At 48.8% G+C, this 27,577-nt stretch overlaps 1 protein-coding gene across 3 annotated transcripts; it reads left to right on the top strand.

Annotated features, from left to right (window-relative positions):
- The first annotated feature begins 444 nt into the window (after nucleotides 1-444).
- On the top strand, nucleotides 445-27,193 carry LOC143421191 (CREB-regulated transcription coactivator 2-like). 3 transcript variants are annotated; one of them, XM_076890370.1, is made up of 16 exons: nucleotides 445-661; nucleotides 9,058-9,159; nucleotides 10,439-10,549; nucleotides 11,564-11,625; nucleotides 12,739-12,807; nucleotides 13,836-13,942; nucleotides 14,235-14,261; nucleotides 14,598-14,677; nucleotides 14,982-15,031; nucleotides 18,369-18,634; nucleotides 20,000-20,475; nucleotides 20,567-20,785; nucleotides 20,866-21,054; nucleotides 23,866-23,937; nucleotides 24,318-24,519; nucleotides 24,601-27,193. In XM_076890370.1, exons 1-16 carry the CDS (start codon nucleotides 494-496, stop codon nucleotides 24,789-24,791), a joined length of 2,391 nt encoding a protein of 796 aa, XP_076746485.1. In that variant the 5' UTR covers nucleotides 445-493; the 3' UTR covers nucleotides 24,792-27,193. The 3 variants fall into 3 exon arrangements, with proteins under 3 accessions (XP_076746485.1, XP_076746484.1, XP_076746486.1); XM_076890369.1 differs by having other exon boundaries at nucleotides 20,863-21,054; XM_076890371.1 differs by lacking the exon at nucleotides 12,739-12,807 and having other exon boundaries at nucleotides 20,863-21,054.
- Nucleotides 27,194-27,577: the final 384 nt, after the last annotated feature.

The following is a 27,577-nucleotide window of genomic DNA, read 5'->3' as shown; positions in this document are numbered from 1 at the left end:
CTGGTCTGTGAGCCAGAGGTTACACTCCCCACGAAGAAACGCTGAACTCTGTCCACGTGACCTCCCCCCCCCCACACACACACACACTTTTTTAATACAACTTTGAATTGTTTAAGTCGACAGAAATAGGTTCGATTATTTAAATCTAATACATTAATTTTGATTTTGTAAATATCTTTAATTCTTAGCAAGATGAACACAAAAAGACTGAACATGCTTTCTTGTTTGTTCAGGATTGAAAAAATAATTAAAAGAAAAACCAACAACAGAGCTGCTGCCTCGTCAGCTCCTGGCTGTGAACCCGGTCCCGGTCTTCCGGCGGCTGTGAACACGGTTCCCCGGCGGGGTGTTTTCGGCCGGGTTTCGGTTGGTCCCGCTGCGAGACTCGCTGCTGGTTTTGGTGCTCAGAAAAAGCGGGGGAGTGATTCCTCTTCACCCCGCCCCTCTCTGAAATCGTTCCACTACGTCAGCTCGTCCCGTCCGCTCGGTGAAGATGTCTGCGACGGGCTCAGGCGGCTGTGGACCCGGGCCCGCCTCGGGCGCCGGCTCCGGGGCGTCCAACCCGCGAAAGTTCAGCGAGAAGATAGCACTGCACACCCAGCGGCAGGCCGAGGAGACGGCCGCCTTCCAGGAGGTCATGATGGACATCACTTCGACCAGGGTGAGTGAGAGGCGGCGGCAGGAGGAGAGCTGCCGGAGGAAGCGAGGCCTTGTCCGGGCTCGTCGGGCTCCGGATAAGCGCTGTGCGGTGTCTCTGCGCGGCGCTTTGCTGAGATTTGGCGCTGTTTTAGCGGCAATCACCTCGTGGGGACGCAGTGTGTGGGTTTTGTTGGGTGTTTGTCTCTCCGGGACGCACTGCTCTTCATTTCCGATACATCGTTAGCGCTCGAAGCTAACGCGGCTAACTTGTCTTGTTTACTATGTTACGTGAACGTCGCTGTCAGCCTCGCAGTGCCCCGCAGAACTCCGGCCAAAAACCGGATATTTTAACGCGACGTCACCTCACGTCACACACACATATCCAACACCTTCGACTTAATTAATTCGGGGTGTTTATTTTGTCCCTTTGGCAACTTCGGCGTTAATGTCAGCCATTGACAGGCTTTGCTTTCATGTAGATGAAGCTCCCATTACTCGTGTTTTGTGCCTCCTAAGGAAAATAGTGTGATTTTATTTTTGATTTGTTTCTTTGACTTGTGGAACAAATATGTGCGTTTTACAGATCTGACGTGGTGATTTTATCTTTGTCCACCCTGCCCGGGAAAGATTACCTTAAATCGTGCATACTTTACACGGACTCTGGCCTGGCGGCGCCGTTTTAATGTCAGGGTGGGCGATTGGTTCGGATGTGTTAACGTCACCTTGTCATTGGTGATGTGTGGGTGTCACTGTGATCTGAAACACGCCCTCAGGTGTGAAGCAGGTGAGAGGGTCGGAGTGTGGAGGCAGGTGGTCTCTGCTGGTGTGTTTACTGTCGTGGGAAAATGTGGGAGTCTGGCTGTCAGTTTATTTTTGATGGTTTGAGGTCATTTCTGAAAATTTTTTACAAGTTTAAAGGTGTGTGTTTCTGAAGCTGGTGTTTTTGTTCTGTGAGTCCAGCCCGTGATGCTGCCGTGGGGTTTGGAGTTTTTAGGTGCGTTTGTGTAATTTTATTAGAACACACAGAAATGGTACTGAAATAATCACACAGTGGTAAAAGTTCATCCTTCAATACTTATTTTGGGTCAAAGTCAGCAAACCTTTATTTTGAAATAAATGCTTCAAAGTAAACCTTTATTCATTTTAGTTTCACATCAGATGTGACAGTGATTCTGCACATAGACCACAAAATTAAAGGTAGTTCAGGAGATGCCTGAAGGTGGCTGCTGAGTGGTGGGACTTGCGTATGGACCACGGTAGGCCACAGCTTCTCCCGGACTCAAACCAAAGAGCCGTGGGCCCGACGGCTGAACAGAAACACGAATGCTTCAGGCTGACATCCAGTCACGTCTTTCATAAACGTGTTTATTTCATACACGAGTGAATGAGAAAAGCTCACTGTTTATGAACGTGGTGGGCTGTGGAGGCATCTTTATACTCTTATTCTGAACGTTCAGCTGCTCTGTTCTTCCTGTCTGGAAGCTGTGAGTTGCTCTGGACGCTGCTGCAGGTCAGACAGTCTTCTTCCCCTCTCTGTTGAATTGCAGCTCCTGCTGATGGTCCTGGTTTGGTTCTGGAGGGTCACTCGGACCAGAACCTGCAGCAGATGCTGCACAGAGCAGGTCCAGGACCAGCAGCTGCAGCTTCTTATCATTATGAGGTGCTGTTTAGTTTCCTTGTGGGGTCGAGTTGGTCCTGAGAAAGGCCCTGGTTCTGTGCTGGTTCTGTGTAGCTCAGATGGATTTAGTCAGGCATGTGGATCCGGACTGATTGTTTAGGTCTTGTGTAAAGATTTTGTCCTCCAGGGTTTGTGAAAGCGTGATAAAACAGAAAATATCCTGAGGTTTGATGGTCTGACCCTCTGGTTTCATGATCCGCATCATTATTGGCTTGACCTCACTGACAGGTGACTGGTGTCAGAGCTGCTCAGTCACACGTCGGGTAGAAAGCTGCAGGTCTGTAGCAGATCCAGGAGTTTAACCCGAGGACATGATCGAGCTCTCTCTGAACTCATACAGTCATGTGAAGGAGGAGGATCTCACTGGACCCTCTGCAGTGTGAGACAAACGGAGTCCACCCCATGATTCAGCAGCTCGTTGATCCTCCCTCAGCAGTGACAGTTCCTGTGTGACTTTATCAGCCTGTCAGATCTCTGAGGAGGAGTTTGACTCCACTCTTCTTCACAGCGTTGCTGAAGTTTGCTCCATTCGTTTATGCACAGCTCTCTGAGCTCTGCACTCTGGACCGCTGCAGCAGCTCCGTCTGCGCTCGCTTCAGCGTCCTGCCGATTGGTCCGAGCTTCAGCTGCGGGACACATGGCCTCACTCTGACTCTGGAATACTCTGATGTACGGGGAGTTCACGGTCCACTCGGATCGTCATCCCTCCTCCACGGCGCTCACAGCGAGCAGTTTGCTGCTGTGCACTTTACTCTCGTCTGTTGCTGAAGTCTGCTGCGGCTTTACAAACCTCAGCTGGCTGTCGTGACCTTTAACCTTCTAAATGAGGCCTGTGGAGTCTGAGATCTGTGGGTTTTTCAGGATGAATGTGTTGGGATGTTCACTCCTGGGAAGATTGTGGCATCCTGTTAGCACACCTGAGTGCTGCAACACTTCTGCTTTTACACAGGTGCTCACACCTGCTGCTGAGTCAATCAGTGGGCAGCAGCTAGTTGCTCCTCTTGAGCTCCTCTGTAAGGATGGACGGGTTTCAGTGAGACTGGTGCTGTGAATCGTTTTTCTGCCTGTGACATGAATGAATGCAGAATAATCCAACCCTGAACATAGAGCTGGGCGATAGAACGATAACGATATGTATCGCGATATAACTTTTACTCGATAGAGAAATTAAGCTATCGCGATAGACCTCGCCGCTCTTGTCCTCTTTAACAAAAAAAAAAAAAAAAAAAAAAAAAGGTCAGCCAATCCAAATTAAGCAGCGCAGAGCCGAACCAATCACGGCCGCAGCGTCACGTCGCGTGACTTGTTACGTGCAGCACAAGTGCCAAGCCGCACGTGTGTTTGTTTGGGAAGCAGCCAGCGGGTAATGGAGGAAATGAGTGTGCCGGCTAGAAAAATCAACCGAGCGTGACCGAAGAGAAAACAGATGATGGTTCCAACGCCGGAGAGATTGTCGAACGGAAGAGCCATAGAAGTTCCGTAGTGTGAAGGTATTTCTGCTATTTCAAGTCTGACAAAAAACAGAGTAGCGTTCACTGTAAATTGTGCCGAAAGCAAGTCTGGAAATACAATAAACTGGTGCATGCACACTGTGCGCCACGTTATTGTTTCGGTGAAATGAATTTCTACAATACTGTTAATTCTACTCTCTGCAGTGTTTAAATGCTTACATATACACACAGTTACTGTCCCTCCACACATACGACTCGGTTCTGCTTCTATGCCCCAGCTTTGTTTACTTTTTCCCACCGAGGCTTCTAGACTTCTGATTGGCCAACATTTCTGCACGGTTAGGAATCTAGCGCCACCTGCTGCTTTGGCATGTTCATAGCAGCGTTTTCCTTCATTTCTGCCTTTATGTGTGGACGGGATTATTTTTTAAAACGAAAACGGAAAATCTCCGTTTTCAAAAATACCCGTGTACGTGTGGACGTAGCCTCAGTCTCTGACTGGAAGCGCTAATTCGTCATTCGGCTTTTGTCAGACTAAAGTAACTGTTAAAACTGTTTGAAAAGCTCAGCTATACAACAAGGAGAGATTGAGAATTTCCTTTTAGTTCTCAGTTTATTTGATATTGACAAAAGTTAGTCAGTTTTGTCTGTTTTTCTGTAAAACAAACTAAGATTTATTTTTAGAATTAATATTTTGTTTCTAAGTGGAATTGACAGTTTAGTCTGTTTCGTTTGTTCTATTTTGAAACTGAAACGCTTTAGCGGCTGCCTTTGTGTAGTTTGCAATATTTGCCTTTATTTATCTGAAAAAGTCTCGTGTTCCTTAAGTACATCTACCCTGTTGAACTTATTATGGGAAATAAATATTTAAAAACAAGCTGCTGATTATTTCACATTTTACTTGTGAGCAACGGCACATTTAAATCTTACAAATATAGTTATTTGGCTGATATCGTGATAGATATCGTTATCACCTGAAATGAAAAAAACATATCGTGATATGAAAAAATCTCATATCGCCCAGCTCTACCTGAACATGAATAGTGTTTGGTGCTCGCTCTCTGCGGGTCAGCGGTGCTGGTGTTGGTTGTTTAGAGGTGGGTAAACCTGCCGTCTGACATGCTGTGCCTCCTGTTTCACTTCACTGCTTTTCTTTCTGAACGAGGCCAGGTAAGAACACCTTTCGTGCAGGGCCAATACCTTCCTGTGTCTGCAGGCCACAACACGTAGCGTGGTTTTTCTTCTTTAGATTGCAGCTCGTCGGCAGTTTGACGTTCTTGCGAGAGGAAACGAGGCTGAGCTTATCTGACCTGAGAGCAGGTGATGGACATTCAGGTTTCCCCCCTTAGACCTGAGTTTGTAGCTCTGAGCGTGTTTCAGGTGTTTAATGAACTGAAGCCACAGCACGGAGATGTTCCCGAAGACGTCTCCGGTTTGGCGAGTTCGCTGCTTTCAGGGCTTCAGAGGGCGACGCCTCCAAAGGACAGCAGGCTACATAGACGTTCCCAGCAGCCTCTGAAGAGGAACGGCCCCTCTGCTTTTTGATCGCCGTCCATATGACTCTGTTTCTGCAAAGTCTTCCATATCTGAAGTAGGAAAAATGGCCAAACTCAGGGCTTGTTGAAAATCAGCCATTTGAAGCTGTAACCAAACGACTCCCAAAGAATTCAGTGATGAGTCAGTTTGTAAGGAAACATGTACGGGTCACTGACTCAGGGCTGCGAGGAGGTGATCGCATGTCAGTAAATCACCGTCACGCTCTCACAGGAAGGATGTCGGCTTTCAAGCGTTAAAATTAGAGCAGGATGTACTCTTCAAATGAATGTAGATCTGTGGCAGTGCAGATGAAGAAGTAAGGATAAACCCCCCACCCCCACCCCCGTGGGTTTTTCAGATCATAAACCTTATCAGCAGTCTGAGTGGGACGTCCTCGCACTGCAGGTGGAGCGTCACGTGGACACAGGACGGCGTTGTCGGCATAGAGGAGGATTCTTACAAAATAAAACGGGTCCATGTTGGAGTTAGCTCAGGCGTCCACAAACACATGGATGGAATATTTCTGAGCTAACGGTTTGCTGTGATTACACTGCCTCATTAGCGACGGGGAGCCATCTTTAATTATAACATTAGCGGTTTTCCAAATTTTGGGTTCAGAATTACAGGAAATCGGCTTTAGTTCGTTAAAAAGTTGCATTTCTGAACATGAAACTCTCATCCTGTGACAGCATGACGAGAAAATAGTCGCACGAACAGGGGCTTTTGTTTGGGTGTTGCTAAAGGTCGTTTTTGTGGGCGTGGCCTCCTGACGTTTTGTCCTGACTGAGAGGCAGACAGACGAGCTCACGCTGGTCACGCCGTCTCTGCGCTGATGTATACCGCAGCGTGTACGGCGCCTGCAGCCTGAAGCGATGGACACGGGTTGTGATCCTCATCAGCCTCGGCAGAGACGACGTCTCGGGCAGCGAGGAGGTCCTTCACAGCCTGAGGAGACACTGTGGGTGGAGCTAGAGCTGGGCGATGTCTTTGTGAGGGAGGTCATCTCATTATGGAGGGAAAGCGTTTCAGTCCAGTTTGTGTTCTTCCAGCTGAGCTCTGTGCTCGGCACAGGAAGTCTGAGTTTATTTTCAGAGGCCTGCCCCTTCTCACGATGGAGATGATGGCAGCGGCGGGCAGAGTCCTAAGGCGGGAGCAGATGTGTGGTTCATGGCTGATGTCTCTGAATTCCCCAAACTTCACGGACAAAAAAGGAAATTGTTTGTTGTGATGAGTAAGTTTAGAAGTGGGGAACAGATGACAGCCTCGTGGCGTCACAGCAGGCGCTGATGGCGCCGTGCGAGCGCTCCGAGCTGCTGGTGGTTTCTGTGCAGGTCTTTGGAATGACATCATCAGCTTCCTCTGCAGAGGCCTCCTCCTCCTCGACGTTGTGCCGCTCGCGGTCCTGGCTCTGGTCTGTGGGACCCTCCAGAGCCCAACCGCGACCCGCTACACTCAGCAGACAGGAAAGGGCCGGGCTAGAAACTTTCAAAATAAAACCTGAGGCCATCATATTAGGCATAAGCTTTTTAGCACAAGTTGGATCTTTCATGTGGATAATGGAGCGTTTGAGCCGCTGTTCTGACTTCATTTGACTTTACTGTGCAGAGCAGCTTATATACAGATGAGGTCGAATAAAAGGTGGCAGCAGTTATGTCTACAGATGTTTATATCGCTGTACAGATGTGTTGATCAGTACATCTGCACATTGTCCGTAGTATTCTGGGATGCAGACGCGTGTACCTGTTTCTTTGTTCTGACCCCCGTGTTGGCGAGCGTGACCATAAACTGCAGCCTGATGCGTGGATGTAATGGCCGCTCGTTTGCGCCGCTCGGCCTGAATTAAACAGCGTTTGTGGACGAAGTTGAGCGTGGTTATGTTACGTGTCATGGAGGAGGAGCTGATGTTAAAGAGGAGGAGGTGCTGTGTCTGGCTCCTCCTCCTCCTCACCGTTTCCAGGAACGCTTCAGGAATACGTGGACGTGACGTGAACCCGACACAACCTGAAACCGTCAGAGCAGAACTCTGCGCCGTCTCCTCACATCTTAAGCTGCTCTTCAGTTAAACTGGCGCCGTCACTTCACTTCAGATAAGGAAATACCTCGGTGTTCACATCAACGAGGACCTCACTTGGAGCACACATACGGAATTCCTTATTAGTAAAGGCAGACAGCGCCTCTATCACCTGAGGCGTCTAAAGAGGTTTAAGATCTCCAAGAATATACAGAGGAGATTCTACACTGGTGTCATTGAGAGCATTTTGTGCAACAACATCATGGTGTGGTACGGGAACTGCACAGTACAGCAACAGAAAGCCCTGCAGAGGGTTGTGCGCACAGCTGAACGCACTATGGGAACATCTCTACCAGCACTGCAGGACATCTACGCTGAAAGGTGCAGATCCCGGGCCATCAGGATCACTAGGGACTCCAGCCATCCCGCCCACAAACTGTTCAGGCTGCTGAGGTCAGGGAAACGCCTCTGTAGCCTGAAAACAAGAACAGAAAGGTTCAGGAGGAGTTTCTACCCACAAACAGTGAGACTCCTCAACCAAAAACGCAAACCGGATAATATGCTGGACAATCTCACACATAGTACATAATTCGCACTTTACTTTCTTCTTTCCTGAACCTTATCTTATCTTATCATATTATATACATTTGTACTTATGTAAATATGTATATTTTTATAGTTTTTCCTGTCTCTTAGTTTAGGTAAAAGTTTTTCTAGTATGTTTCTCACAGTCGGGGGGAGTATTTTTTAGCCAGGAAAAACATTTCACTGTATGTTGTACTAGCTATAACTACATGTGACAAATAAATAAATAAAGAAAGTAAAGAAGAAACGGCGTCTGCGCTCCGCTGCTTTAACCTGACGTCCAGCTTGGTCCCCGGTTCCTGGAGCCGGGGCGAACCTGAGAGCTCAGACGTTAACGCGGCGCGGCTTCGTCGTTGGTTTGATGCATTTGAGCCGCGCAGATGGCGAATGACTTAAATCTGTTCCTCTGACGGACAGATCCGTCCTTCGGGTTTGTTTAAAGCGAAGATTAAACAGGAAGTTGCCGCTGCGCTCCTCTTTGGTGATCATCCAATCAGAGCTGGACCTGGAGCCTGAAGGGGCGTGGTCAGAAGGTTGAACGAGTTCCGTATGGCAGAGGATTGAGCCTGAGCATGCTCTGGCTCCGCCCCCTTGCTTCTCATTTATGCACTGGTATTTGCAGGTCTACAAAGATTGTTCTCTTCATAATTCTGCTTCAGAGACTTGGGTGTAAGGTAACCACGGCGCCCTCAGTGGGGCCACCATCTTTGTATTTGGATGCTTTTATGACGTAAACAGTGATGTCATCAATAATCCCAAATCTGTGGCGGAGACCGGTGCGAGGAAGCGGCGTTTTTCTGTGCAGGCTGAGCGACTTGTGCGGAGGTGAAGGCGGAGTCAGGCGGAGGTGAACGTGGTGTAGACGATGAGAAGAAAGCAGGGCTTTTTTTCACTCTTATCTGTAACACCATCAGCGCTGCTCTTCTTCCCACATCCACCCCTCCGCCTGCTGCCCTCGCGTCACCACAGCACCAAAGCATTAAACGCAACCTTTGACGACATCACTGAAGTGAGCAGGTAACCAGGTGAAGTGATCACCTGGTTACCTGCTCAGGTAACGAGTCTGTATGGGGAAGCACGGTCGGTGAGTTGCGGCTCGCCGAGGTTGTGGTCGTCTCATGTATTTGATCTGAGTGACGGTGTTTTTTTTTTCACAGCTCCAGGCCCAGAAGCTCCGCCTTGCCAGGAATCAGGGGCCGTACTATGGCGGCTCATTACCAAACGTGAACCAGATCGGCAGGACCCCTCAGGACTTCCAGGTAATCGACTGCTACTGCACTTTCACCCTGATGTCACTTCCTGTTTCTTTTCTTATGTCGTAGGTGCAGGACAGCGAGCGTCAGAGTATCGCTCGATCTCTGCTGACGTGATAAAGACGCCTGTTTTGTGTAAACGTTACTGCCTACGTTTGAGTATTGGAGTAATAAGGTGGAAATAAAGGTGGGCTGAGGATGGAGCCCTGTGGGGCTCCTGCAGAACATTTAAGGCGGTCTGATGCTTTCGGTGGTTTGCGTGCGGCAGATGTGATCAAAGCCACAGACGGTCTCTGTCGTCGCCTCTCATCCGCTTAGTTTCTCTTTTGGTTTGAATCTTTGGTCCTGATCGTATCTCTTTACTCTCCTCGTGTATATTTTTAATGCTTTTTTGTCCTTCCTGAAAAAAGAAATGTGAGGAAACGGCGCTCTGCCTTCAGCGTCAGTGTTTACTGATTCTTTTGTGACGAGGAAGACGATTGGCTCAGTGTTTTCTCTCCTTTATTCTGGAGTCAATCAGGCACCGGGTCTCTGCTGTGAGCTCCAATCAGATGTGGGCAGCAGGAGTTAGAAAGCCGAGCCCGCTCATCATCTCTGACTCATCAGTGTTTCCATCACACTCGGTCTGTAATGGCGCTGTTCGTGGCTCCTCCTACTCTGCTGCAGTGGAGCTGAGCGTGGACAGAACGTCTCTCAGGTGTTTGAGTTTCCTCCTGTGGGTCTGATGCAGATGGCTGATCCCACATTAAAGGATCTGTCTGCATCACAGCGACCCAAACACACACAGGTAGCCTGCAGAAGCTCCACCCCCTGATCCAACGGGGTCTCTGTTGTGTGGCTTGTTAACGCCCTCCTGCAGCTGCTGATCCTCTGATCTAGGAAGGTCTCGTCTGCTCGGGGCTCTCCAGTTCTCCCCTGGGGTCATGCGGGGAACTCTGGGACCGCGGTTGCCCCGGGACACGAGCTTCACTTTACAAACAGCCGTTGGTCCCTACAGGCTGACCTCACCGCCTCATCTTTGTTCAGTTTATTTGAATTATACTCGAAGATCAGACAAAAATGCTGTCTCAATAACCACAACATGTGTCAGTGAACGAATTCTCTGAGTAAATATCTGAGATTACAAATACTGAGCAGAGTAATCCTGACCAGGTCACATTATTATGGGCTTTTATTTTGAAGTGTGTGAGGCTTCCTGTTTCCTCAGTATTTACAGGTGTGGAAATGATGCTGACTCTGTCCTCTCCTCTCATTCCTCCCCTCTCTGTCCCCCCCCCCTCCTCAGGGCTCCTTCCCGTCCACTCTGGAGTCCAGTCGGGCGACGCGGCATCACGGGCTGGTGGAGCGAGTGCAGCGGGACCGCCGCTTCGTCTCGCCGGTCCGACCATATCGCAAAGTATCCTTCAGTTTACGCGAGGCTCCCTGTCTTATTCCAGATTGTTCCTGTGCTCCCGACTTCCTGTCTGTCTGTTTACTTCCTGTAAAGACTGTGAAACCTCTCAGCTGCACTTTGATTGCTGGGAACTATTTTCAGCAGCGGATGACCAAAAATCTGCAGCAGCAGCTCCAGGATGGAGTGTGGAATAAATCAGTGTGTGTGTGTTCGTGGTGACGGAGGATGGCGTGTCAGCTGACAGTGAGCGTTTAGAGATTTTGGCGTGGCGGTAAAATCCAGCGGTGGTGCACTCCTTCTCCTCTGTGGTCGCAGTGATGCGTCATGAAGCCAGTGTTTCAGCTTTTAGGATAACAGAAGGAGACAGGAAGTGCAGGAAAGGCGTCGGGCGGCGAGCTCACAGATGTCGATGCTTTATTGGACGGGTCGTTTTTGTCGCGCTCTTTCTCAGTCGTCCTCTGCGTCGATGGGGCGAGGGGGCGGGGCTGATGCTGAGAGCCACTGCGAGGAACTTTTATCTAAGAAACTCCGAGTGATCACGTTGAGTTTGTGTCACAGCAGCAGTGAAAAAGCTGCTCAGAAAAACAAGTCGTGCAGGCACGCTCGTCTCCACACTTGAAGCTCCTCCCATCTGACAGAAGTGCGACCTTTGACCTTGGTTTGAGTAAGAAGTTGTGGTGAAGCTCTGAGTTCTTCAGACTGCACTGAGCGTTCCCTGTGAGGGCGAGAGTTCAGAGTTCATCCTCTTCCGCTCGCGTCCTGCAGAAACCCCGATGATGAATCAGAAATAAGTTAACAATAAGTTTAAAGAAAAAAACGACATCGGGCTGTCGGGGTTAACGTGTTCTAACAGGGCGGGGTCATTCAAACCCGATGAGCTGATTTAGCCCCCGAGAAGCGACACAGGTGAGTTTCTACAGGTCAGCGTGGTGTCGGCGCCATCTGAAGCTCGTTTAGCTCCTCCTGATACTGAAACTGATGAAGCTCTGTGCTTTCCTTAACCTGCTGCTTCCTCAGATGGACAGCTCCCCGTACAGCCCCGCCTACCTGTCGCCGCCACCCGACCCCAGCTGGAGAAGGTGCTGTCTGTTAACCCCGCCCCCTGCTCTCCCCGCTGTGTGTGTGTCCGTGTGTCTGTCGGCAGGTCTGTTTCTTTGGTTTCACTCCTGCTTGCTGTTCCCTCCTGAAGCCTCAGCGTCGCTGCAGTAAAACCTCGACGCTCCTCTGAGATCAGAAACCGGAGGAGATGAAGCTCCGCCTCAGGCTGTGAAGGAGACACTCTGCTGCAGTCTGACCCGTGAATAACATCTGTACACAGATGTTCTGTGATTGTGACGGGCGTTTAACCCGTGCTCCCGCAGCGCTCGAGGAAGACTCGCCTCCCCGCTGCAGTGACTGCGAGGTGACTCTGAGGCTTCAGAGGGTCCCGTGGTCCTCGCGTTGACCGAGAGGAGCCGATTCCAGCCTGTGTTCCTCCTGCTCTTCTTCTTCTTCTGGAATCTTTGGCTCTTTCTTCTTGGCTTCTTCCGCTGCTTCCTGCCTTCTTTCTGCGTTTCCTTCAGAGGGAGGCCGGCTTCCGAACTCCAGGTGTCCTATGAAGCTCCGCCCCCGCAGGTTTCTGCCACTGACTGGTTTCAGGTCTGCCTGCGCTCGCTCCACCTCCTTTGTAGGAGCACGGTGGCGTGGTCAGGTTGGGGGTCTGAGCACAAACTACGGTGGCGATAACGCACTCAGAAAAAACCACAACAAAGCAGGAAGGGGGCGGGGCGGTTAAATGTCACGATGTGCAGAAACATCAGCTCAGATCGCGTCCAGCAAGCCTCCAGCCGAGCTGACCCCTCCCCGCCGCAGGCGGAGCGTTACGAGGACTGAAGGAGCCGCGGGACCTGAAATCCTCCACGTGAACGCCCCCCACAGGGAGTGAAAACCACGACACATGAAAAGTGGGAGAAGCTCGACCTTCATCCTGCCGTCACAAACAAATGAACAGAATTCAACCGCTCGGGTTTGTTTGGCAGCTCAGGGCCACCGTACAGCAGGACCCGGCAGCTCGAGGCCGCGGAGCCTCCCTCTCTGCTTGGCTTGTTTGTCTCTGAGCCTCCTCCCTCTGCTCCTCTTCGTCACCCTTTGACTTTTCGTCGCTGCTTCCTGCTCGTCAGACCAAAATAACTTTGTTTTTGTCGATCATAAAGGAATTGGTCTGGAAACTTCCCCGGAGATAAAAGCCAGTTGTTTCGTCTCCCCACCACTGCACTCAACAGGTGAACCCTCCTCGTCCTCCTCTTCCTCCTCCTACCTTCACTTCCTCCTCTTCTTCCTTCCTGCAGCTGTAACCTTCAGAGTGGACTTTTAGAAGAATTAGATCTTTTCGATGCTTCAGACTTTGAAGCTTTCTTCCTTCCTTCATCGCTCGGCCCGAGCTGCTGCTCGTGAAAACCTCTGACCTCGGGTGCAGCAGCTGCTGTCACAGGTCAGAGGTCATGTTGTGCAGCTGTTTGCAGTCAGAGCGAGCCTCCTGCGGGGAGCCAGAAGTGCCAAAATCACATTAAACACTCCAATATTTCCTCTTATTGCCTGTTAGACGTTTTTACTTCCTGTGAGTGTCGGTTAAACATCAGGCCCAAGTAAATGGATCAGAATGACTCCGCCTTCATTTACATACAGTAGCACAAATGCAGGAAGACGAGAGATCACATGACCTTCACCCCCGTGGAAACATCTGGAACTCGATCTGCAGATGATCCTGAAGGTCAGGTGTTTACTCCAAGGCAGCAAATCAGAGTGTAAGGTCAAAGGTCGATGAGTGAGCAGTAAAACACAGAAAACTGACGGCGTCGGAGTTTAGCTGCTCGTCCAGGACGAATATTAAAACCTGAAAGAAAACATCCAAACGTCGGGTCGCGAGGAGAGTCGCGATACATGCTAATGATTATTAGTTAATGATTAATCAGCACTGTGCAGGAGAAAAGACCAAAGTAATCATTGTTGTTATTACTATGTTTTTACACTCTGACATGACTAACAGCTGAGCATCAGTGAAAACATAAACAGATAAAACAGAAAAGTAAATGTCTGCGTTTTATTTTTTTCATGTTTTGTTGGTTTTTAAAGACAAATTCATTTATTTTTGAGTCGCTTCTTTTCATTTTGGCATTTTTGTCTCTCCGTAGTTCGAAAGAGCGTTTCTTTGGCGTCTCATCTCTTTGTTTCACCCTCGCTAACCTTCACCTCCTCCAAGCCTTTGCTCCTCTCCCCCTTTAACTCTCTGTCGGTGTCTCTCGCCCTTCAGGACGAACTCCGACTCAGCGCTCCACACCAGTGTGATGAACCCGCCCTCCGGAGACCCGTTCAGCACTGGCGGACCCACGCTCGCCCTCCAGAACGCCAGAATCGGCGGTGAGTGAAACCGAACCGAACAGACGCCAGCACAGGTGTGTGTTATCAGAGACTTGGAAGACGGTCCGTGTTCAGGGCGCGAAGCTTCAAACATGTTGGAAAGTTAAAGTGAAACTGTTCAGCAGGATTATCCTTTTTTAATAATTACAGGAAAACATTTAAATCCAGCTTTGATTGTAACGGCGACGACCTGAGCAGACACGTTTCAGTGATTCAGTATGTTTGTAATCACCACTGTGTGTGTGTGTGTGTGTGTGTGTGTGTGTGTGTGTGTGTGTGTGTGATGCTGCAGGTCAGAGCGACGGAGAGGGCAGAAGAAGTGAGTAACGCACATTTATCCTACGTCCAAAGGTCAAACTTCCTCTCACTGATGAATGACTGTGGATGTCAATAGAACAGGAATATTGTTTGTTGTCGGGCAGATGAGCATCTTTACAAAAGTAAAGACCAATAAGAGACTGTACAGGGCAAACATGAGAAGGATGCAACATAGTTACAAAGGAGAGTGCAGCTAGCAGGATAATCTTGTGCTGTATGTTTGTACAACAATGACAAATGCATGAAGGACGCCAGCTTTTCCCTCCTTGAGCTTTTCACATTAAAGCGTCACAGCCCTCCTCTCCATGTGTGAGTCACGGTGTTTTATGTCCCTCAGTGTTTCCATATCCTGTCCCTCCCATCGAGGAGAACGTGTTGGACGAGGGGAAGCTGATGAAACCCTGGGACACCAAGAAGGTAAAACCCACAGAAACACCATCTGCCTGTTTCACCCTTACATTAAATATTCACATTTATATTCATTTCTCCCTCCAATCTCCATAAATGTCCTGAGAGTATGCGAAGGACATTTCTCACTAGTTTATGGAAGTTAAATGAGTCAAAATCTCATTATCATCCTGACACAGCTGCTGCAGGGTCCGTTTTAGAAACATGTTGACATTTTAAGTTTTGTGTTTTTAGCTTGTTCTAAAGTTTACTGAGTGATTTTGTGTTTGATGCTTCTGAGTCATTTCTGTTATTCTGGATTTTTCTTTCCCAGCTGCCGTTGTTGTCATCCCGGCCGAAGTCCTGCGAAGTTCCCGGCATCAAGTAAGTCCCAAAAAGCTTCTGTTAATTCAATTCAATTCAATTTTATTTATATAGCGCCAAATCACAACATAAGTCGCCTCAAGGTGCTTCATAGATACAGAGAAAAACCCAACAATCATATGATCCCCTATGAGCAGCACTTTGGCGACAGTGGGAAGGAAAAACTCCCTTTTAACAGGAAGAAACCTCCGACAGAACCAGGCTCAGGGAGGGGCGGGGCCACCTGCTGTGATTGGTTGGGGTGAGAGAAGGAAGACAGGATAAAGACATGCTGTGGAAGAGAGACAGAGGTTAATAACAGATATGATTCAATGCAGAGAGGTCTGTTAATACATAGTGAGTGAGAAAGGTGACTGGAAAGGAAAAACTCAATGCATCATGGGAATCCCCCGGCAGCCTACGTCTATTGCAGCATAACTAAGGGAGGATTCAGGGTCACCTGGTCCAGCCCTAACTATATGCTTTAGCAAAAAGGAAAGTTTGAAGCCTAATCTTGAAAGTAGAGATAGTGTCTGTCTCCTGAATCCAAACTGGAAGCTGGTTCCACAGAAGAGGGGCCTGAAAACTGAAGGCTCTGCCTCCCATTCTACTTTTAAATACTCTAGGAACAACAAGTAGGCCTGCAGAGCGAGAGCGAAGTGCTCTAATAGGGTGATATGGTACTACAAGGTCATTAAGATAAGATGGGGCCTGATTATTTAAGACCTTGTATGTGAGGAGCAGGATTTTGAATTCTGGATTTAACAAGAAGCCAAAACAGGAGAAATCTGCTCTCTCTTTCTAGTCCCTGTCAGGACTCTTGCTGCAGCATTTTGGATTAGCTGAAGGCTTTTCAGGGAGTTTTTAGGACTTCCTGATAATAATGAATTACAGTCGTCCAGCCTGGAAGTAATAAATGCATAATGTATGTAAACAGAATTGGTCCTAGCACTGAACCCTGTGGAACTCCATAATTAACCTCAGTGTGTGAAGAGGACTCTCCATTTACATGCACAAACTGGAGTCTATTAGATAGATATGATACAAACCACTGCAGCACAGTACCTGTAATACCTACAGCATGTTTTAATCGCTCTAATAGGATATTATGGTCGACAGTATCGAACGCTGCACTGAGGTCTAGCAGGACAAGCACAGAGATGAGTCCACTGTCAGAGGCCATAAGAAGATCATTTGTAACCTTCACTAAAGCTGTTTCTGTGCTGTGATGAGCTCTGAAACCTGACTGAAACTCTTCAAATAAACCTCTGCAGATGATCTGTTAGCTGTTTGACAACTACTCTTTCAAGGATGTTTGATATAAAGGAAGGTTGGAGATTGGCCTATAATTAGCTAAGACTGCTGGGTCTAGAGATGCTTTTTGAGTAAAGGTTTAACTACAGCCAGCTTGAAGGCCTGTGGTACATAGCCGATCATTAGAGATAGTTGATCATATTTAAGATCGAAGCATTAATTAATGGCAGGACTTCTTTGAGCAGTTTTGTAGGAATGGGGTCTAAAAGACACGTTGATGGTTTGGAGGAAGAAATTATTGAAGTTAACTCAGAAAGATCAATTGGAGAAAAAGAGTCTAACTTAACATCAATGGTACTAAGAGTAGCTGTAGATAATATTACATCTGTGGGATGATTACTGGTAATTTTTTCTCTAATGATAAGAATTTTATTTGTGAAGAAGTTCATGAAGTCATTACTAGTTAACGTTAAAGGGATGGTTGGCTCAACAGAGCTCTGACTGTTTGTCAGCCTGGCTACAGAGCTGAAGAGAAACCTGGGGTTGTTCTTATTTTCTTCAATCAGAGATGAATAGTAAGATGTTCTGGCTTTGCGGAGGGCTTTCTTATAAAGCAGCAAACTATTTCTCCAGGCTAAATGATGATCCTCTAAATTTGTGACACGCCATTTCCTCTCCAGATTACGAGTCATCTGCTTTAGGCTACGTGTTTGAGAATTATACCACGGAGTCAGGTACTTCTGATTAGAGACCTTAGTTTTCACAGGAGCTACAGTATCCAGAGTCGTACGTAGTGAGGAGCTGAAATTATTAACAAGATAATCGACCTCTGTTGGGGTAGCGTTCAGATAGCTGCTCTATGTTGGTACAGGACATTGAAGATGATAACAGTGGGTGGATTATATTCTTAAACTTAGTTACAGCGCTTTCAGAAAGACATCTACTTTGATAAAGTCTACTCTCCACTGCTGTGTAATCAATTATTGTAAAAGTAAATGTTATCAGGAAATGATCAGACAGCAGAGGGTTTTCAGGAAACACTGTTAAATGTTCAGTTTCTATGCCATATGTTAAAACAAGATCTAGAGTGTGATTAAAGTGGTGGGTGGGTTCTTTTACATTTGAGAGAAACCAATTGAGTCTAATAACAGATTAAATGCCATGTTGAGGCTGTCATTTTTAGCACCTACATGGATGTTAAAATCACCCACAATAATTATTTTATCTGAGCTGAGAACTAAATCAGATATAAAGTCTGAGAAATCAGACAGAAACTCTGTGTAAGGCCCAGGTGGACGATAGATGATAACAAGTAAGACTGGTTTCTGAGTTTACAGCTAGGGTGGACGAGGCTAAGCATCAGGCTTTCAAATGAATTAAAAGTCTGTCTGGGTCTTTGGTTGATTAACTCATTCACTGCCATTGACGTCTATAGCCGTCAATTGCAGTGAATGAGTCAATGGGTTTAACTCATTCACTGCCAATGGCTGGCAGTGAATGAGTTAATAGGCTGGTGTGAAAAATTGCTGCCACACCTCGGCCTGTGCTTCGAGGTTTCTGGTAGTTAGAATGACTCGGGGGAGTTGATTCATTTAAACTAACATAATCATCCTGCTGCAACCAGGTTTCTGTAAGGCAGAGTAAATCGATTTGTTGATCAATTATTAAGTCATGTACTAACAGAGACTTGGAGGAGAGAGACCTAATATTTAATAATCCACATTTCACTGTTTTACTTTGTGGTTCAGATGTGGATACTTTATTGTTCTTTCTTTGTAATTGTTTATGTTTAAGTTGTTTGTTGCTGGTTTTTAGTTTGTTTTTTGTCTGTGTGGGAGCTGACACAGTCTCTATGGAGATGGGTTTTTTGGGTGGGGGGGTAGCAAAAACCCATCTCCATAGCCGTTCTCTGTTAGTTTGTAGCCCCTGTTAGCCGATCTCTGTTAGTCTGTCGCTCCTGTTAGCCACACTCTGTCAATCTGAGTGATGCTTTAGCCTGATTTGTTAAGAATGGCCTGGTTTAACCGTTACCTGGAGACAGGTAAAGCTTCAGGAACTTGAGCTGTGATGTGAATCTCTCTGACCTTGTTCTGTTTCCTGTCAGTATCTTCACTTCCCCGGAGCAGCCGTCCACGCCGGCTCATGGTGTTCCCTCGGCGCTGAACACTGGCGGCTCGCTGCCTGACCTCTCCAGCCTCCACTTCCCCTCGCCACTGCCCACGCCACTGGACCAGGACGAACCGGGTTTCCCAGGGTCGTCCTCTTTGAGTGGTGGCAGCAGCACGGGAAACCTGGCCTCCACCCTCACCCAGCTGGGGATCAACGCCGCCAACGCGCAAGGAGGAAACGGCAGCTTCCACCACCCACCAGGTAAGTGAAGCTGTGACCTGTGAGTTTGTGCGTGGCTACAGGTGTTTAATGTCTTTTTGTAACCGCACACGTTTTGCGATGTGTTGAACTGCAGTCTGTCGTGTTAGCAGTGAAATGATTGACAGGTGTGAAATCTGTGCAGGTGAGAGCAGAAAAGGGCTGCAGCTATCGATTATTTTAGTAATCGAGTAATCTATTGACTATTCCATCGATTAATTAAGTAATCGGATAAGAAATACTTTTGTCTTATTAATGGGCAATAATAACAGGTCTGTCAGAACAAAGGTTGGTTTTAAAAACTGCAATGTTTTACTGCACACAACATAAACTAAACCCCCGATTGTATTCACGCTATATTAGGATTACATTTTTCAAACAGTTTTTGTGCTGCTGAGAACAACGTTATGATGCTGCAGATGTTTATTAATATAAATAATAACTCAGCGTCCAGCCTGACGACCCTCAGGTCAGCGCCTCGTGTACGTTTGTATTGATTTGTGAAAAAAAGCTTTTAAATAAACAACATTTAACATTGTTTCACTTTCAATGTGAAAAATGTTACAAAAGCCTTGATAGGGTCTCGTACACCCCACGCCCTCCTTTAGACACACCCCTGTTCGCTTCCACGTGTAATAGGACGGCCGCAGTCGGCCAGTATCAGACTAAGTTATCAGGAACTTCTGCTGAACAGCTGCTGTTTCCTCAAGATCTGAGTCTCCATTTGTTTCTCGAGAGGCTGTTTGGGACAGCGGTGACTCGGCGGGACCACACACGGTACAGGAAGTGAGTCCGTGGTCCCGTGTTTCAGAGTAATGTCTGTGACGGCAAGTCGGACAGGTCGTGCTGTTAGCTGCTGAAACGTGCGAAGGTCCGGGAGAATCAGGAAGACTGAAGCTGCCGTAGGAGGATGAGAGTTTAGGGTGGAGAACCAGAGGGTGTAGTCGCCGCAGCAGAGGCCACTCTTCCTGCTGCGGCGTTTCTGACAGCGAGCGGCTCTTCTTTTGAGCTCTACTGTCAGAGTCGGCAGAGGAAGTCCGTGGGCGAGCGCTAAATTTAACCCGAGAGGAGGATTTTTGTTGAGGGAGGAAGCGGCGTCGGAAAATGTTGAGTCGTCTGTGAGGCAACCTCAGGCAGGAAGTGGCTGAGAGCTCGACCTCAGGTTACCGTCTGCATCGTTGTCCCGTGCTCTGACAGGCTGCGGACCAGGTGGACGAGGGAACGCGTGTTTATTGTAAATGAGGTCAGACAGGAACTGCAGGTAATGTTTACACCTGCTGCGACCTCCTGGGACGGAGCTGGTAGATGGCGAGGTGCGATCAGCTGAGTGCTCGGTGTTAACGTTGTTGTTGTTCTTGTGTCTTTCAGGACTCCTGGCATCGTTACAGAGCACGCTCGGTAACCCCTCCCTGCAGTCATCACTAAGCAACCCCAACATCCAGTCATCACTCAGCAGCCACTCCTTCTCAAACTCCCTTAGCTCCGCCTCCCTGCACTCATCGCTCAGCAACCCCTCGCTGCAGTCGTCCCTGAGCTCCTCGCCGTCGCTGCCATCCTCCCTCAGCAGCCAATCGCTGCACTCGTCTCTCAGTAACTCCTCCCTCCAGTCTGCGTCCAGCGGTAACCCTGGTTACAGCAGCGGCGTGGGCGGCTCTGGCTCCTGCTCCTCCTCCTACTCGCCACTGATGAGTGGGCAGGGCCAGCCACCGCCGCAGCTCAGCACGTCGCCGCGCCGCCGCGTCCAGCTGTCCCCGCTCATCCTGCCGCTGGGCGGCGACTCACGGCGGCATCACTCCAAACAATTCTCCCCGACTATCTCACCCACCCTGTCCTCCATCACACAGGTAAGCGATCACCTGTTCAAAATCAATACAAACAGGAAGTGATGCAGTTTAACAGAGTTTCCCGGGGTTAACGTCCCGCTTCCCTCTGCAGGGCGTCCCGTTGGACACCAGCAGGCTTCCTGTGGATCAGCGGCTGCCTCCGTACCCGCTCAGCCAGTCCCACCAGCACCAGCCCGGCGCGCAGCAAACGACGCTGCCTCAGCACCACCACCAGCCGCCGCTCCGCCTCCAGCAGCCACGGCCCAGCAGCCAGCAGCAGCTCCACATGCAGAACATGCGGAACCAGCACCTGCAGCAGCACTTCGGAGCGGTACGTCCCCAAATTCAGTCCTGATTCTAAAGTTCCCCTCCGTTAACTCTGGCGCTCACCACCGTGTTTCCTCGCAGCAGCAGAGGCTGATGGGACCGCAGATGAGCGCAGCGCCCCCTGTGAAGAGCGAGGGCGTGCCGGAGCAGTGCGTCCAGACCTCCTCCTCGTCCTCACTCTGCCACGCCAAACAGGAAGCGGAGCAGCAGAGAGCCGGCCTCCATCAGCACCAGCAGCACGCCGGCCACAGCCTCCCCGCCGACATCTACAACGTGAGTGACCTCTGCCGCCAACGCTCAAGTTAAACACATACACTCGCCTTAAAGTAGGCGGAGCCGGCCGCTGTCCCTGCAGCATAATGCTTCGTAATGCTTCGTTCTGCTGACGCTCAGGTCGCGGCGCCCATGCACGAGCAGTTCTGATTGTTTGAGACGTGGATTTCGGAGTTGTTGTGGTTTTGCTGCGTGTTTGTGGCGGATGCTGGCGTGTCCCACGTGATGATGTCGTCGTTGTTCACGCGGCAGATAAACTCCTGAGACTCGTCTGTGTCAGGGTCAGAGGTGAGGTCCTCCCACCTGGATCAGCTGGTTACTCTTCAGCAGTGACTTCATCAAAGACGTGTTACCGTGAACACTTTCAGAGCACGCAGACGTGTTTCCATCTTGACATTTTTTTGCAGCAGTTTGTGACCTCACGAGGTCAACTGCACTTCCTGGTTCTGAGGAGCAGTTAGAGGCCACGCCCATCATCACGCCCATGACACTCTACTTGGGGAGACCTGTGGAGCGGGCTCTCAGCCGGGAGGAGGACGCTCCGTCTGTATTTCGACGGCAACGGCTGTTAAACAAGCACCAAAATTTCATCTGTGCGCAGGTCATAGGGGGAGGAGTCACCTCCACCTGGTTTGAGGTAACGCCAAGGGGTGTGAAGGAGACCATTCCTCGCTCAGTGTGTTGCTGCTCCGGCCTCCAGGATGTGAAACATGCCGGAGGCGCCTGGCTGTGACTCCTGGGATGTGACTGCAGCACGAGTGTGGTTACTATAAAGCAAATAAGCCAATCAGGAGCGGCGCTCTGAGTGCGTATCTCGTAGTTTAGCGTCAGCGAAGGATTTCTGCTCTGAAAGTTTGTCTTCTGAGTAGGGGTGGGCGATATAAACGATATACAATAGAAACTATATAAATTTGGCCAACGATAGAGATTTTGACTATACCGCTCTACCACGATAGCGCATGTTGATGATGTCATCAAGCTGCGCCTGTTTTGGTCGAAAGCATCATGGGCAGTGTAGTCCGTGCTGCAGGGAGAATGGACTGCCGTACCCGTGATGTGTCTGTGAGCGAGGGAGGGAGAGAAAGGAAAAGTACGAGCTGTCACCGAGCAGAAACGGGAGCTGGAAGCATGTAAATATAATAATAACCACTGCAGCCAAACAGAGAGCCTGACGAGCCCAGCTGTGAGTAAGCTGTTAAGACTCGACTGTACGCTGTGTTCCTGTTTTCCTCTGAAACAATAAAGTTCTGTTGCAGCAGCCTTTCGACGCCTCTCTCTGTCTCTCGCTAGCAAAGTGAAGCTAGTTTTCAGCTACGAGCCCGACACGAACCCGACGTATCAGCCAGAGGTCCCTTTACTATGGTTCGGAGCCGCGGACCTTCAGTAATAGTAATAAATCACATTCATGTAGTTGTAAACAGCATGATAATATATTAAGTAATCCAAAGTAATCAGAATACGTTACTCTCATTGAGTAATGTAACGGAATATGTTACAGAATACATTTTGGGGCATGTAATCTGTAATCTGTAGTGGAATACATGTTAAAAGTAACCTTCCCAACACTGCTCCTGACTGAAGTTTGGCCCGTGTACAGCATCCTGCTATGCGATTGCATTTGTCCCTGACCACCAGAATCCCTCACGTTAACTTTTATCGAGTGGAAAAAAAGTTAGCGTTCATCCTCCAGCTTCACTGTGCTAATGTTATGCTAACATAGCTGTGTCGCTAGCAATCACGTAGCACAACATTATATAGCAGGTAGTCCAACTTCAGTAACCCTGCAAACGCCACTGCTGTTTAGTTTTCTGTCTTTAAGTTAGAAGTGGCAGCAGAGCTGTACGTTTGAATTAGTTTCAAAAATCTCAGTCAGAACATGGTATGAAATGTTTAGGTGGAAGCTAGCGAGCTAACTTCCTGTTAACTTCTAACTCCGTTAAATTTAATAAATTCTGTTTTCCACTAGGTGTGAATGTGCGAGTGAATGTGAATGGTTGTCTCTCCCTGTGTGTTAGCCCTGTGACAGACTGGCGACCTGTCCAGGGTGTACCCCGCCTTTCGCCCTATGACAGCTGGGATAGGCTCCAGCGCCCCCTGCGACCCTGAAAAGGATAAGCGGAAGCGAATGGATGTCTGGATGTTAAACTTAATTGTTACACCTGCTAAAGCAGCAACGCTGATGATTTAATTAAAGATGAAAGAATTTAGACAGTTTTTAACTCTGTGTTCGTTTGACTTTGGGACCTGAAGCAGACGGAGTTTTGGACCCAGATTACTCCGTGAAGCTCCTCCCTACGGCAGCCGTAATGCTCTGACGATCCATCAAGCAGTGCTGCTTACCAAAGTTACACTAAAACATTATTTAACAGATTTTTACAGCCAAAATCGGTTCGAGGTCAGTAAGCACAACCAGAATTCATACATAAGGAACACTCTCGATTTTTGAGAAAATTAAAGGATTTTAAGTCCTTATAGTGTGGAAAATACGTTATACAGAAGAAAAGAATATATCGTGATGTATATTGTTACCGCACGTGCTTCAAATTATACCGCGATATGGATTTTAGGCCATATCGCCCAGCCCTACTGCTGAGAGATAGTGGCGTTCCCGGGACAGACGCCAGACACGGGCCGTCCTGGAGGAGGCAGAAGGCGTAAACATCAGCACGCTAGTGAGGACGCTGAGAGTCATGTGACCAACATGAGGCTGACACCAAACAGATTAGTTTAAGTGTGTGTCTGCGCGCGTGTTTTACATCCTCGGCTGAAACTGGATTTAATCACTTTGTCTTTCTGTTGTCTTTTTCCCAGGATGCTTTGCTCAGCTCTCTGCTGGACGACCCCTACCTGAGCCTGCAGCTCACCGGCAGATCTGAGCAGCAGGTAAAGGAGTGATGTCACATGTTTGAATAGAAGGAGCTGATTGGTTGTCAGTATAGCTGCAGGGTGTTTGTAAGAGGGGCTGAGATCGTCTGAGCATGTGCGGAGGAGGGAGGGTGGAGGATGAAGGTGGAGAAGAGAAGGAGGTGCAGAGGGTGGGTGGGACAGAAGGAGATGGAGGCAGATGATTGGCTGTGGAGCTCAGGTGGAGGGTAGAGTTTCATCTGTATTCTGTAACGTGGTTGGTTAAAGAGGTTAAAGTTCATGCTTCTTCAGGTTTTGATGATTTTGAGGATGACCCTCCTGCGCCGTGACAGCCCATCTCAGTTCTGCGCGGCGTCTCTATCGAGTCACGTGACCTCAGCTTTCTCTTCCCGTTGCAGTTCGCCACAGAGACCCAGGCCGACATGCTGTCCCTGAACCACAGCGGTCTGAGCTGCAGCGCAGACAAGAACCAGTTCCCCTCCAACAGCCAGGGGGCGCTAGACCTGCAGGACCTCAGTGACCAGCAGCTCCTCAACAATCAGAACCAGAACTTCAGCGGGAGCGACGGACGACATAACGTGCCCAACATCATCCTCACAGGTCAGCGAGACGCGAGCCAAGCGTCGTGTTTTCTGTTTGTTTCTCCTGCACGCCTCTAAACCCCTCCCCCTCCGTCTGCAGGCGACTCTCCGACGGGCCTGTCCAAAGAGATCGCCAGCGCGCTGTCCAACGTCCCCGGCTTTGAGATGGACTCCTTCTCGCTGGATGACCAGCTCCGGATGGACCCGCTGTCCCTGGACATGCTGGAGGGCAACCTGATGCTGGCCGACCCGGCCGTGGAGGACTCCTTCCGCTCGGACCGGCTCAAGTGACGCCGCCGACGCTCCGGGAACGGCGCCCGCACCTGGAGAGGACTCCACCCTTCCGTCGCTCCCCCACAGCCGGTCTGTCGAGCGAGCTTTGGAAGAATGCGCCTTCATCGATGAAGGAGCTGACATCTGTGTTGGGGGAGGGATAAACTGAAGGAGGCGGAGCCTCACTGTCAATGGCACTTAAACTGAAAACGCTCTCGCTTGCTTGAAGTCAGAAACCTGCTGCAGCTTTCTGACCACTCCCCGCCCACACCCGGCCGTCATGATGGCGTCACGCCACAGGAGCGGAGGCGTGAGAGCGGTGTGGAAGCCACTTTCTGCTCTGACAGCTACTTTAACAGGAACTTAGCCATGACCCCTGACCTTTGTCCTCTGACTTCTGTCCCCTGACCGTGCGTGCTGCTTCTGCTCGGGCTGCTCCGCTCTTTTATGCAGAACTCATTTTGACGTGTGAGCATGCGCCGACCCGCCCACCTTTACGTTGCCTCTGACTGGACACGAGCGTCGACCTACAGCAGCTGAGCATTGCCGAGTTTTATCCCGCCGAGGCTCGTCAGGAGAACACGCCCCTCAGCTGGAGAACTGCCGTGGCTGCACGGCGTCTGTACATGAAGAATGGACACACCCACCATGTCCCGCTTCGGCGCTGTGAGTCGACGCGTCCCGTGTCATCACACGATCTGCTTGCTCTTTGGCTTCTCTGTGTGAGTGTCAGCTGATCTGAAGGCGGAGCATCGACGGCGCCTTTGACCAGCTTACGTCTGTCTGTTACATCCACATTCCCGCCGCCTGCAGATGGTCAGCTGACCTTTGAACCCAAAGTGATGCTTTTCAAAGAGGAGTGCGAGCCTTCCTCCTCCTCGTGTGTTTTTATGAACTCAAGTATAAAGTTTTTATTTTTGTAAATAACTCAGATATAAAAATCATATTTAAGAAGAAAGCGTTTAGCTCGCCGCCACCTTTGTGAGATCAGCCCGCACGTCTGCCTGACCGCTTGAAGGTCGAAGCTCGATGCGCTCGCCCAGGATGGCGAGGTCCCAGCAGAGTCCCAGCCCCGCCTTAAAACAAATGTAAGAGCGCGTTATCAACACATGTGATTGTGATCAATCGGAGCCTGACAGGAAGCTGCACGACTACAAAATCTCTCTTTCTGTTTTAAACAGATTTTATTTTATTCTGAAAATGTTTGAATGAATTTAAATTTACGGAAGTTTCACGAGGAGCGAAAAACAAATATAAAAGTCGTACATTTACGAGGAAAATTATTTTTAAATGTTTCCTCGTTTGCTGCTTTAATCTGAAAATTCGACATCATAACCAAAATAAACACATAGATTATTAGAGCCGCGTTAATGAAAGCCGCCTGATGAGGTTTATTAGAAAAAAGAATTTATAATCCTGAAAGGATAAATGTTTTTTGTATTTAAAGATAAGATATTCCATCATGGCCCTGACCGGCTGCCGTAGGAACCACCCCGAACGATTAAAACGCAATCAAAATCCTTCCTGTTTCAGCCTGGAAGGTTTTGGGAAACCTTGAGTCCAAAGCAAGCGTGTTGGGGGAGGAGCTTCAGAGCAGCCTTGCTGGTTTCAGGAGGTCGGGAGGTGACGAAGGTGAGGAAGAGCAGTGGGACTGGAGGTTCAGGTGTATCTGCTGCCCCCTGCAGGTCGCTCACAAGATAAAGGTCACAGTCGAGGACGGGAAAAACGAAATGAAGCTGATCTCTGAGGACCTGCAGACAAGCTCCTCCCACCTCAGCCCGGCCATCACGAGCAGCAGCCGCTCCAGTCATTGATCGATTGACCTCGTCCTTCAGTCTCAGTGACCCGAGGCGAGAGGTCAGCTTTCGCTCCGTCGATCAATACCTGATCAGCTCATTGATCGCCACCTGATCTGACCAATATGTTCACACTGACAGGCTGCCGTAGAGCAGCCAATAAAAATGCACCGCACTTCGCGTCATCACAGGCGTCAGCCAATCGGGTCACGTCATGAAAATCCCAAGAAGTCAAAGTGCTGCACTCGGGTCTGGACGTGTGATCTTTGCACCTCCTCCCGGAGGAGGCGCGGCGGCGCCCTCGGGCCGCGGCGGCGCCTGTGTCAGGACCACCGCAGGTACAGAAAGATTAAAAAGCTCGAATATTTTCTGAGATTAAAGCCGTAATTTTATTAAAATGCTTTTTTCTACTTTTTGAATCTGAGAGAATATTACAAATATAATCGGACACGTTTCACAGGGTTAAATCTTAAATATTTCTTCTTCTAGTTTTCATTTAACAATAATAAATGACTCATTTTGAAAAGCACTTCCTGTTCCAGGCTGTAAAGTTCTGCATAATCTGACCTCCACTCTCACTCCAAACGCTAAGGCCTGATTGGTCAGCTTTTGGAAGCCTGCAGAGGAGCACATGACCATATAAGGATGTCAGCCGTCACAGAGGCAGAAAATTTTTTTTAAAGAAAAGCTCAGAGGTGACTTTAGTGTTTATAGATGAAGCTTTGATCATGTTCACACCATGAATACAAATAAAAATATGAAATATTTTATTAAAAGTTTCTTTGGTGGAATCGGAGACGCCTTCGTGTTCAGCAGCAGCGTTTCTTTTTTCTTCTTCTGTTAGAATAAAACCAAAACGCGTTCGATCAAACGGACGGAGAAGCTTCGTGCGGCGATCCTGGAACAAAATCGTGTTTTACTTCCTGTTTAATGTTTTGTTTGTTTTTTCCTTTCATACGACGTTCAGTAGGTCAAAAAGTTCAAAACTGAGGAAGAAATCCCAGAATT

This window comes from Maylandia zebra, linkage group LG11 (genome assembly GCF_041146795.1).
Source record: "Maylandia zebra isolate NMK-2024a linkage group LG11, Mzebra_GT3a, whole genome shotgun sequence".
In the NCBI taxonomy this organism is placed as follows: Eukaryota; Metazoa; Chordata; class Actinopteri; order Cichliformes; family Cichlidae; genus Maylandia; species Maylandia zebra.
Note: the sequence above shows the minus strand (reverse complement) of the source record. Positions and strands in the feature narration are given on the sequence as shown.

Coding starts and splice junctions, on each gene's coding strand:
- LOC143421191 (XM_076890369.1), top strand. CDS start 494: ATGTCTGCGACGGGCTCAGGCGGCTGTGGACCCGGGCCCGCCTCGGGC. Junction 12,808..13,835: donor CCCACCACTGCACTCAACAG/GTGAACCCTCCT, acceptor CTCGCCCTTCAG/GACGAACTCCGACTCAGCGC. Junction 20,476..20,566: donor CCCTGTCCTCCATCACACAG/GTAAGCGATCAC, acceptor TTCCCTCTGCAG/GGCGTCCCGTTGGACACCAG.